The sequence below is a fragment of the Eublepharis macularius genome, chromosome 3 (assembly GCF_028583425.1).
Source record: "Eublepharis macularius isolate TG4126 chromosome 3, MPM_Emac_v1.0, whole genome shotgun sequence".
NCBI classification, from domain to species: domain Eukaryota; kingdom Metazoa; phylum Chordata; class Lepidosauria; order Squamata; family Eublepharidae; genus Eublepharis; species Eublepharis macularius.
Window position 1 is genome coordinate 49,556,101 of NC_072792.1, and position 12,926 is coordinate 49,569,026.

Below are 12,926 nucleotides of genomic sequence, written 5' to 3' on the forward strand. Positions count from 1 at the left end.
TTATGCAGTTGACTTGCATATTATTATTATGCAGCATTGTACCATATGAGAGGTTATCTAGAAAACGGAATTGAACTGAACTATGATTTTCTTTTTCTACCATTCCCAAGGTATGTCTGTAAACCGACAGTATTTTAGCCTCTGGTTCCCTTTAGTACTTTCAGCAATAACAGTGAACAAATCATTGCAAGTGCCCTCAAGCTTTCTATACAAGTATCTCAAGTAAGAAGGAAACAAACAAGATTAACAACTTTAATCATCACAAATACTGGCCACTGGTAACTAGAGGATCAATAATTATCCAGATACGCATTTACTTATCAATTCCTTTGTTATCTCCAATGAAGCTCTGAACACATAACCCAAGAGGACCAAAGTGATATTTAATTTTGGAATGGTTCAATTATACATAAGCATATTTGGAATGGTTTAATTATACATACATGACAATAATCACCTTTAAAGTCCTCTTTGGCTGATTGACAAGTGGTGTTGTTTAGATACTTACTTACTTGAGGAGCTGCTGTGATTTCAGAAAGGCTTTGAAATCACATGACCCTCTCTTCAACATCAAGAGATGAGACAGGAGTCTTGCTCTAAAGGAAGCCATGTTTCTTTGTATTGATTTAATCTGAAAAATGTGTAGCTTCTTTATGATTGTAAAATGGCTTGACAGGATATCAACAGGCAACAAATCTTTTTAAAAAGCAATAAATAATGTCAAAGCATTATTCTGCTACTTCCAGTCAAGTGTAACTCCCTACACATTTTATTTAAATTCTTCTTATTAAGTAAAATTCACAGTATGTATGGAGGAATATGAGAGCCAGGAGACCCAGGTCTGAATCCCCACTCTTGTCATGGAAACTTGGACCAGCCGCACACTCTCAGCCTAACCTTCCTCACAGGGTTGTTGTGAAGATGAAATGGAGAAAAGGAGAGCAATGTAAGCTGCTTGGGGTCCACACTGGAGAGACAGGTAAATAAACAAAGTAAATAAACAAATATGCCCAAACCAAAAGGAGCCCAATAAATTCAGAAGTGACTCTTCTCAATCTTGCTTGCATAATGGCAGTAATGAAACTTGAAAGGACTAAGTTTGAGAGGACTAAGTTGATTTCCGCTGTAGTCTAACAGATTCTTGATCATTTGCCCCCAAATAATATGTATCACATTCCCAACATACTTAAGACTTGTACCTGTGATTTTACTTCGCAGAGCAGAAGGTACTTTGCAAACACTGTGGGCATGCACAGATGTAATCTGTCCAAGCAACCTTCTTTATACACGTGATCAGCTCCTGATGAACTGAAATATTCCACCTCAGACAACATGCTTACGATGAATGCTTTAAAAATGTAATAAAAGGCGTAACAACATGGTTGCTATTATTACTTCCAACTAAAGTATCTTACTGCAGTTGAGTTAATCACGGCCTCTTCACTGCCAGCGACTGCTCATCAAAAACGAGGGTTCTGGATTACACAAAAGCTATGCTGAAAGAAGTTGAGAATAAATGTTAGAGGGATTGCTTGAAAAAGAACTGCTAGGTCACTGCCTTTGCTAAGCTTGTATTTGAAAAGTAAAATAAAACAAAGCCCCCCTTGAATATGACTCAACTGACAATGTGTGGAAGGGAGAGGAATCCCTCCAACCAGCATTTTGGACAGCAGACTAGAAGGGGGAAGGCTGCGGAAGCTACCAGACAGAGAAAAGGAAAACAAAGTGTTCCCCCCTATACTGATGTAGCTGTTCCAGCACCTTTTATGGAAGGGACATTCTTTCAATCCTCAAAGCCAAAAAAGCAACTGCTATACTAAGGGGGCTGCCGAGGATGGGCTACCCTGTGGTAGTCACGGTGGCCCCTCACATTTTTTTCCCTACTGCAAGCCAGCCACTGGAATCTGTCCTGCTCCACCAACTGTTATGAGTACTTATGGCAAAGAGCTGCCTTTATTTTTCAGACTTACACAGAACCCAAAAAAGGCTCCCACCAATCCTCAGGGTGTAAATAGAGCAGTATTATGAAATCAGTGTCGAGTGGCCAGCACAGGAGTACTATGGTCTGCAAGAGAGAACAGCACTGTGCAAGCAGAAGTACAGAATCCAAAACCAGGAATTGTAAGGGCGGGGCTTTTTTTTAGCTGGAACGCAGTGGAACGGAGTTCCGGAACCTCTTGAAAATGGTCACATAGCTGGTGGCTCCGCCCCCTGATCTCCAGACAGAGGGGAGTTGAGATTGCCCTCCACGCCGCTCAGCGGTGTGGAGGGCAATCTCAACTCCCCTCTGTCTGGAGATCAGGGGGCGGGGCCACCAGCCATGTGACCATTTTCTCCGAGGGCAACCCACGGAGTTCCACCACCTCTTTTCCCAGAAAAAAGCCCTGTGTAAGGGCATTGAATCAAGTCTGCTGAATGTACAACTTGACTGAATTTGATGTTCACAAACTCAATCTGGTACCCACTGGAAAGAATAATTTGAGCTGGTTCTATTTGCATTTGAGGTGTGATAAATTAAACTACCAATTGCTTGCTGAGAAGAGCTCAATCAACACATTTTAACAATAAAGGCAATCCACTTTATCTAGATAGAAAGCAATAGAGAATATAAGACCAATTATTAAAAAAAAAACTTATTGCAACGTTTTCAACCTTGTAGAATTTGATTTCCCTGCTTCGAAAGGAGGGAACAGTTTTAAAAACATTTAATGCAAGAAAACTGTTGAAATGAATACCAATAGAGCTAGTACTGGAAAATATTTTGGTAAATTGTACCCCAGTTCTGAAAAAAATGGAAAAGTTACTAAAACTGCTCAACTTGGAAGAAACATGCATAAGGAAAACAGCAATCCCTCCAACATGCATCAATGTTTATAGCACAGAAAATATACAATACAAGTCACAAAAACGTTAAAGCAACACAACTTAAAATTAAGAGATTAAAAAAAATGATTACACCTGAGGATCTGTTGTCATACTAAGGCTATGAGTATAACAAGATTAAGAAACATTCACAGATGAAATCATCCACCATCATATGACCAAACTCATTTTAATTAAAGCTTTTATGCCTACGGAGTTTGTGATAACTTGCTAAGTGGCGGGAGTTGAGAAGAAACTTGCTCTGCAGACAAAAAAAAAACCTCTTGCCATCCAATTCTTGAGTGTCTGCCACCAGTTTCTGTCAGACAGGATACCAGAATAAAGGGACAACTTCCTCATTTGGCTTCAAAATTTCTTTGCTACTGTGATTGAATATATTTACAGTTATGGAACATTAACTGTATCCACATAGTTGGATTTAAGTATGCTAACCATCACAAAAATAAGGCTGCAAGCCATAACTATTTTGCTGCAGACTAATTCTAAGTCAAGGAGTGTGCTTCAAAAACAAATGAGTATCGTCTAAATAGATCTAAATAAGGTACCCTGGGCCAGATGGCAAATGACTGCTGCTCCAAAATCATAGCAAAGAAAATACAGGAGCAGTAGGCATCTTGCTCCCATTGTATTGCTTGTGCAGTATAGATATTGCTTCCAGTGGCATTTGCTGAGATCAGTTAAAGAACTGTCATGTCTTCTACAGTGATAGGCGCTTTAGAGTAGGCAGCAATGCAGCTGTGGGGGTTACTGAAACCAAAAAAACTAATATAGCATTAGATCTCAGTGATGTATATTTTAACAAAAAAGTGAAATAAAACATCTAGCCACAGGATATGTTGTAGATTCTACTAATAATTTATAAAATTGCATAATTATGGTAAGATTAAATGAAGAAAACCAGAGAGAACATCTATCAACCTTTCTTCTCAACAGACTAATCAATTGCTCAATCTCTGTACTCCATACATGGGGAAATTTATATTTCATCATGCTATATCAAACCCATGGTCATTACCCAACGATAAATTCAATACTCCATCTTCACATGATACCTTTTTTATTACAATATCCAAAAAGTGGGTATGCAAGATTTTGGGATCATCAAGGCCCTTTTCTCGATTTTCAGGAATGTGCCATCAAGACTATATTTAAAAACCATAAAGAAGGTTAAAAGTAAAGAAAGAAAATGCATTTTCTTCATATAACATTCTGTGTGTCTTACTATCAATCACTCCACATTTTTTGTAAACCCTGAATTTTTTTTTCTGGAAACGCAAATATATATATATATGTGCATATATATATTTATATATATTAGACAAATGCATGTATGTGTTGGAAGCCCCACCCACCTATATTTAGTTACGTTTATTAAACTTCTGTATTAGTGTCAATCAGCTACAGATACATATTACTTTAAGAATTAAATACATAATTGTTTAATTCAAACAGGCAGAAGGGCAAGAAGAAGAAAGCATTATGTGGATGGCACATTTGGTTGGAGATTACCAAAACATTCAACCATTACAATTCAATGATTCTCTAAGTAATCAACTTTCAATGAAACATCTGTTGCATTTACATGTCAAAATACACTAGATAGTTTTCTTTTACTACAATCTTACCGTAGTAGTTTAAGAAGTACTATTACAAAATGCTTTAGTTAGTGTACTCTTCACAAAGAGTCAAAGAGGCAATGTAATAGTTGAGAAAAAAAGAGTGTAAAGAGTGCTTCTAGAAACTAGGAATTTCTGGAATATACTACTTGGTAAGCAAAATAGCTACAGAACTCACAGCCACGACTGTTATGTCTACTATATTTCTCTTAATTAGCTGCAGGTTCAGTGCATTCAAACTGTGCCCAAAGTCTCTTAATGATGAGTTCTGCTAGCATTCTGCCAGCGTGAGCTATCCGAACAATTTAACACTGCTTTGAATTGAGAACACCCCTCATTTGTGTGAGCTAACTATGTAAACGTATACAGGGGAGGGGAGTTTAGAACCTGGGGAATAAAACGAGTGCTTGCAACGGCCATTTAAGTGAAATTTTCAACCTGAGGGAACATGAAACAACTGAAGTTTTAAAAGACAAACAGGGGAAAGGGGGTGGGGGAAATGGATTAGAGAATATAACCAACCAAGCAAATACTTGAGAAAGAGGTCATTCTTTGAAGACTGTCTCAGACTGGTGTAGATTGCTCTGCTTTATAAAAGTGAATGTAGACCTAAGGCTTGTAAGTTAGAAGAGGGCCAGCAGGCCTAGTCCATCTTCAATGTCACTGAAGTGCTTTGACAAGATATAACTTTTCCCCATGTTCACTGGTGAAGATGGGAGCTTTTTTGTAGTGTTCCACCAACTCATCCATAGTATTAAATCGACGTTGCCCAATGCAATAGACATTGTCCACCAACTGCACTTTGAAATGTTTGTTCTTCCCTGATGCCTTTAGAGATACTGAGAAGTCACTGGGCTGTGAACAGAAAAGATAAGATGTTTAAAGATAATCAATAAACATACTGTTTTAAGTCTGCTATGAGTTAATTCAGTTATGCTTCTGGCTCCCCTCACTGCTTTTTCAGCAATGCAGGAACTTCAAACAGCAAATTACTATCACTGTGAAAAGTATGTATAGTTAAACAAAAGCTTTGCAGCAGCACTTTATACAGATATAAATAATCATCTGACCTAAAAGCTATTGACAGAAACCAGAAGACTAAATTGTACAAAAATGTGCACGGTATGTTTTCATGCAGCAAGAGTATTACACCGGCAATGTTATTCTAAACTATGGCCACAAGAGGGCTTTTCTTGCTTCATACTGACAATGAAGTACCTTTCAGATACATGTCAAAGTTTAACAGCAGATTAACTTTTAAGAACATGCTACAGGAGACACAGTTGCAGAATCAAATCATGGTATTCAAAGTACGTTTGTCTTTTACTTTGCTCTGAGACAGATTTCTTGAGGGATTTGTGCTTTCAGGCACCTGATTTATTTTTGCCATTTTAGCACCTGGGCTATTTTAGCACTAGAAAGCCAGCATGGTGCAGTGGTTGCAGTGCTGGACTAGGGATTGGGATAACCAGGTTCAAATACCATGATGGAAGCTTGCTGGGTGGCTTTGGGCCAATAACACACAGTTAGCCTGGGCCTACCTCACAGGGTTACTGTGAGGAGAAAGAGGAGGAAAGGAGACTTATGTAAGCCACCTTAGATCTCACTAAGGAGAAAGGTAGGGTATAAATGAGGTAATTAAATAAATATTCTAAATTGAAAAAAATCCTAAGTGAAAAGTGCTTTGCAAATAGAACTTCTCCTATATAAGCATCATACTTTAGTCACCAGGGCTGAATCATGTCTCTGCTTCTTTTAAAAAGTGAGTATGTTTCCTACATGCATCTTTTGTTCCCCCCACCCCAAACATGAACCCATTTTTCTTTGAAGACCAGCCAGTTTAGGAGCTTGGGCTATATGAATGAATGGAGCAGGCAACAAATTGTTTTAAATGCTAGTGGAATGGATCTCTTTTCCTCTTTCAATTTGTTCGGTGGGACATGGGTTCCCGAGAGTTCACTGTTGCCAAAGAACTGAGAACTAACATGGAGAGATCAGCTAGAATACCTACCACTTCTGAAAGATGTGCACTGATTGCTCATCTGTCTCCGGGCACAATTCAAAGGGCTGGTTCTTACCTTTAAGGCCTTAAAAGGTTTGGGAGCAGGGTGCCTGAAGGACCCATACTATCCAGCCTGCCAGTAAAGACTTGACTCTCGAGCCCTGCTCTCTGTGACTCACCTTCAAAAGTGAGGTAGGTGGTGACCAGAGACCGGGCATTTCCTGTGGTAGCATCTCACCTTTGGAATGCTCTCCCACTTGAGGCCTGCCTGGCACCTCTCTTTTCTGTGCTGAAACACATCTTTTTACCCAGACTTTTAATTAGGGGTTTTATCTGTTCAGCTTTTGAATGATCTGCTTTTGTTTAATGGATAGTTTTTATGCTGCTTATGTCCAATGGCTGGTGGTTGCGTTTTTTAATTCTAAGCTGCATCAAGCAGGACAGAGTAAAATTCTAAATAAAAATATAGGGAATGATATTAAAAAGCCCTTTCTTCACAGCTAATTTCTATGGTGATAGAAACTTATTGAAGTACAAACGAAGAGATGAGTTCTTCATTTTATAACAATGCACAAAGCTATATAGCTCTTAGTTAAAAGGGAGTGGCAATGTTTACGAACAATTATTTTGGATAATTCGTTCTGTGGGTGGAGTTTTCCATCAGGCTACCAAGACAATCTGATAATTCTAGTGATTTAGACTCTCCAGCCCTGGCTGCCTATCCTAGACACTTGAGTCTTCCATGTCCAACCCATGTTTCTAAACTACCACTCAGCCCACACATATCTGGCTCTTTCCCCACATCTGCTAGGAACAAGGACATTTACACTCCAGTCCCTAGAAACAACACAGAGAACATTAACTGTAACAACAAATAATTCTTCTCTATTAGGATAATGTGAGGGAGGGAGGGAGGGAAAGGGCCTGCACTAGCTAAATGACTGGGCCAATTAAGAGAAATCTGGCTACAGTAAGAAGGCTGCAGCCACAAAAGATGCTTTGGTATTTTCAGATGACTGGCTTTCTAAATCTGAAATAACTATTCCTATTGACAAATCAAGAAAAGTTGTTTCAATTTTTTTCATTTCATTAAACAAAAAAAGGAACCAAAAAGACTTAAATAAGCTTAAATAATTTTTGGAAACTAACTGTATAACTGGAGCATCAATAAAACTGTACTGGGACTGGCTATGGAAAACATTAACCATTGGGACAAAATGGACACTTTTTTATGATTGAACATCTGTATATGGAGGTCTATGGAAGAAAATCTGTGAGTTACCTGTGAGGGCAGAATAGCTATTGTGAGCAAAGAATAAGTAACAATTCTTTTTGGAGATGATTAGATATTACTTGCAATACTGCTTTCTCTAATGCTACATTATTGCCAAAGTTTTAGAAAACTGACTTCAGTATAAAAGTAATAGTCATTTATTACAGCCGGACAAGGGTAGCAGACAGAAAGAGGTACACAACAGGAAGCACTTTAGTGTTTCATCAGCTAAGCACTAACAGCCACACCAGCAATGTGCCATGCTATGGTAGCAACAGACCAGCTCACAGAGGAGACTGGGCGTGGGGGGAAGGGAGACATGAGCAAGGAATGTGCCACTGTTGCCTAATTGTTTAAAAGGCTGACAAACATCATCATCTATCATTTGTTCTTCACTTAAGACAATTTCTACTCTTGGATTGACGGTAAGACAATGGTTTTCTAGCTCTAGTATTTACCTTCTATCAAACAACAAAATGTGCAACAAAGGAAGGCCAATTTTGTTTCTTTGACAGAGGTATAAATTAAACATAAGGACTTAAAAAAAATCCCAGCCACAGCTCAACTTCCAACCATGAGTTCATATTTTAAGTAATATAGGAATTAAGTAACATAGAAAATATAACGTTATTGGCTTAATCTCTTCCTATTCTTTCCCACTGCAAACATTTATTTAAATTAAAGCATAAAATCCACTCCTTAAAACATTGCCATCCTATATACTGCATGGAAAATAAAAATGCAGTCTGAAAACTGTTCCCGGTTGTCCTCCTTGAATTTGTTCCATGTTTATTTTGGTCTATTTTCCTTTTTTTTAAAAAAAAAAATAGTTGTTTCAGCTCTTGGCAGACATTTCTGCCCCCTTTCCCACTGGACATTGCTGCAGTTGGATGACTTGCACGCAATCTTTCCCATGCTTAAACCCCTGGAGTTTCACACAGTACTCATAGGCATTTTAAGGGCATGTCTATACTAGTTATTTGTCAGGGGTCAGCGCCCTGTAGGCACCATAACGTTGGCCTGCATCGTCCATGCTAATATAAAGAAAACCCATGTAAAGACAATGTACTATTACAGCAATAAAAAAACTAACTGCAGATAAAAAGTTTCCTGCTTTAAACTATTATATTGCAGAATGAAGTGTGGATAAAATCTTATGATTACAGTAGTAGTATTGTCTGTGTTCTAAAGGCGATATTCCTGGGGCTTTTGACTCTTGGTTATTCTTTCAACTATTATAAATACTCAGCCTTAATACTCCCCAAAGTGATAACATTTTTTAAAAAGAATAAAAGTAGGTATGATGGCATTCATGAATATTCAGTTTCAGCAGACATGTTTAAAAGAGTCAGAAGGGGTTAGAAGGGTCAGAAGGGTTAGGTGCCATTGCAGAATGAAGGATTTTGGACTGAGCAAATTCTCTTTTTATCAGTAACTGTACTGTTTCAGCTGAATTCAAATTTTGTTACTACAAAGAATGGTCTACCACTGAATAATGACGGAAAGTGTTGAGACTACCCTATTTACCCAAGAGGAACATAATCTCCTCCCTCCCCCATTATAAACAAAAAGTTTTTTATTAACTTATATAAGGGCAGTTTGTATGTGAATTTGATATGACCCCCTTATTTTTCTTGATGGCACTCTTAGAAAGAAAATATTATGTACAAGCCCACAAGGAATTGTGGTTCAGGATACAATTTGGAAATGGCAGTCTTCTCCCCTTTCCACGTCTTCACCTCAAGCATTCTTTGAACTCGCTAGCACTCAAGCAAGATGGTTTCTCCTTTCTTCTCCTCTTTAACTCACAACTGTTGTCAACATTCTGTCCCTTCTGAAGCATTTTCACACCTAGACCATCCTGTTTAAAAGATTCCTTACTATGACCAATTTAAAAAGTCATTTCTTCCCAATGCATTGGGGAATGCTCTAACCATGCAGAGGGCCCTTACTCTGCCCATGGTTGCCCTGTTATATTTCTTTGGAAATTAGATTTTCGATACAGTAATTCCTTGGACTGACGTAAAACTCAGGCTTGTGTTGAAGTTCCCTGAAGAAATTTTGTGACTGTAATAGTTTATCAAGGGTATTGGGGGAGAAATATGGGGAAGGCTGTTGAGATTGCACAATTTATAAGGATTACTTTTGAACAATTCAAGAGTGGGTTGGGTCTGAAATCATCAAAGCTGTTGGATTCATTCAGTATCTTAAGGAATATCCTGCAACTGAAAATTCAGAAGGCTGTTGAAATGGTGCAATTTAATCAAGTCTAGTTCTTGAGGAGCAGACTGGGACTGACAAACTGTGATGGCTGCTGGGCTTGCACAGTTATCTTAAGGAGTACTCTAATATATTGAAAGATTATCCCTTGAGAAAGAACTCAAAGAAATGAACTGAACTTTGAAGGAAACACAAAGTTGCTAGATTTGTACAGTTTATTGTTCTATCTCTGGGGCTAATAACTGGGAAGAATGGATTAGATATAAGAAAATTAAAATGCTACATAAACCCAACAACCTTTAACAAGTGAATAGGCTTGTTTAAATGCAGTAAAAATTTCTGCAATTTTCCAAGGAAGACATTGGTGTTAACATACACTGACTTGTTATTCAAACTGAAATTTTAACCACTGTGATAAGAAACTATAACTGGATTGAAGGAATAACGATAGGTTCAGAACATGTTTGATGATGTTTGTATTGACATTCAGAAGACCCAGAAAAAAAATTAAGCAGGTACTGCAGTTGGGTTGTTATTCGGCTATGGATGAAGTACGAAATTCTGGGTTTAAACATCTATCAACACAACAATGTTGTTAGCTTCCCTGAGCCCGTTCGTGGGGAGGATGGGGTATAAATTTGATAAAATAAATAAATAAATATATAAATAAACAACTGCAGTTTTTTCAATATCCTACAGGAAAAGAAAACATGACAAATTTGGGAGCAATTTTGTTTTTAACAAAGAAGGTCCAAGATTTCAATTTTAAATCTCTCTTCTCAAATAGAGAAGTGAGAGAAAATGAACTGATCTTGGATGATGTGATAATTAAAATTATGGCCTTTTCTGCACAGACAATTTACTCCTCTCTTTTTGAGTGTTTGCTCCTCATGGATTGGATTTGTTCGGCCACCGACCATTCCACAAGATGCTTTTAATCCCGCTTTCAGTGTCATCTTTTTTTAATCTGCACCACCATGAAATAAAGAGGATTATGTGATGAGTTGTGGACACCATCATTGGTTTCACTGTTGGTGTCACCAGTGATGCGTCACATCACCCCCTTCCCTTCCATTTTTAGAATTTTCACATATGTCCAATTGTGTTACAACATTATGATGTTACGACAAGCAGAGGTAACCAGCACTAAAGCTGTTGGTGGTGAGGAAAGAACAAAAAACAAAAAAGGACAAGAAAATCGAACATGGCACACACGCAATGTTGGCACGCAGTAACCCTAAAGATGGAACTTCTTTCCCAAAAAATCACAGATAGCTAATCTTTGAAAATCTAAAAGAGATCCATGTAACCACAATACAAAGTAACCCTGCCATCATATGGTTATGACATTATAGTGTCATTATACTTGGTTTTTAAAAAAATTCCCCATACACGACATCCATGCTCCAAGTAGATATTTTTGTATATGATTTATGACCCCCCCCCCTTCAGGGTTCAAACCAGAGAGCCCCACCTGGGCTGACCTAGAGCTGGGATGCACAGTCTGGCACTGGTGCAGCAAAACAAAGCAATGCACTAACAACATTATGATGTTACGTCATTAACTTTTTTTCAAAAAAAAAGAGAGGGAAAGGGGGAGGGAGGACCTGAGAGGAGGACTGGAAGACTAATAATCGCAAAGGGCTTGCAAAAAAAGGGGGGGCGGAGGGGAAAAGATGAAAGGGAAATTCTGCACAATTGAAAAATTTGATTCAAAATCGCATCAAGAAAAACACTGAGGAATAATTACAGGCAGAAAATTCTAAGAGAAGCTTTGAAAATGCCACACTGAAATATGAATGGGAAGTTAACTGTGTGGAATTCGGAAGAAAACACAAAGTGGTATGGGGCCAGAACTGGCAAGAATCGCCTGTGCACAAAAGGCCTCTGTTGCTACCCCAACTACTCTTTGATTCACACTGCAATGTGAGTTTTTTAAAAAAAAGATAAATCTAAGACATTTGAAATTTTATAAAAATAGAAAAAGGAAGCATGTCTGTTCTCAGGCTTTCCAATCTGTCCCAGTCTAATTGGGTTAAGCATACGAATATCCCAGAGTGAAAAAAATCATGGTTACATTTCAAGTCTTGTTGTAATATAAGAAGTATGTAAGAATGATGTATAAGGATTGATCCAATTATAAAACCATGAATTACGAAGTAGTACAAAAGTAAAAGCATACTTGCATCAGATACTTGTCAAATTATAAATGAGAAATTTAACCTGGCTCCATTTACTTTATGTCAAGTTATGCAAGGGACATATATCTGCCACTATTCCAACATCTTCACTTGTGATATTGACATAGATCTATCTACAAGACCAATTTGATAGCAAACTGAACTTTTGTATATAGTTCTGTCATTCATTCTGGAAAAAAATGTTGTCCCCCCAAGTTTCTTTTCTTGCCTCAACTATGGCATCTAGTAATACTTTCATAGAGATAATCTTCTCCATTGTTGCAGATGCTAGTTCCCTTAATGGAAAAAAGACTTTTCATTTTGTTATGATCCAGAAGGACCACTGGAGAGTTAAGACAATTGGCTTCCATTTTCGCAGATTCTTCAAGTTGTAACGAACAGTCATACTTTGACCCAAGTCACATATTCATTAAAGGGGCTTGAAAAATTACTAATCTCCTTCTCAATAGCACAGTCTTATCAATATATGAGTGAGTGTTAACTGAAAGCCTCCTTAGATGTGAAGATAAGATGGAGGAGAGGAGAAAATAAATAAAATAAAACTAAAATAAATCAACACAGTCCAATTAAAACACAAGATGAAAAGAAAAATAGTATTGAATTTCAATTTATCCAATGCAATTGTTGACAGAAGTGGTGGACTTCTTAATGTAATAGTATATTGCTATTAGTACTTAGTATGAGGTGTGCCCCTCTCCACCTTGTAGACTAACAAATTCAAATCTATTTTA

General features: G+C 37.8%; 1 protein-coding gene across 9 annotated transcripts in view; it reads right to left on the reverse strand.

Annotated features, from left to right (window-relative positions):
* Nucleotides 1-363: 363 nt before the first annotated feature.
* The window catches only part of NCK2 (NCK adaptor protein 2), a 107,923-nt gene continuing 95,360 nt past the window's right edge, over nt 364-12,926 (reverse strand). For 4 of the 9 annotated variants that reach the window (XR_008596665.1, XR_008596661.1, XR_008596662.1 and 1 more), the window contains 2 exons: nt 3,936-5,354; nt 364-1,496 (listed from right to left, as the gene is read on the reverse strand). Coding sequence is in view for 1 of the 9 variants with exons in the window: in XM_054973555.1 (XP_054829530.1) it covers nt 5,160-5,354 (195 nt within the window). In the remaining 8 variants the exon portion in view is untranslated. Of the gene's footprint in view, nt 1,497-3,923; nt 5,355-12,926 lie in introns of those variants that run through there. The other 5 variants (XR_008596668.1, XR_008596666.1, XR_008596663.1 and 2 more) reach the window with 5 other exon arrangements.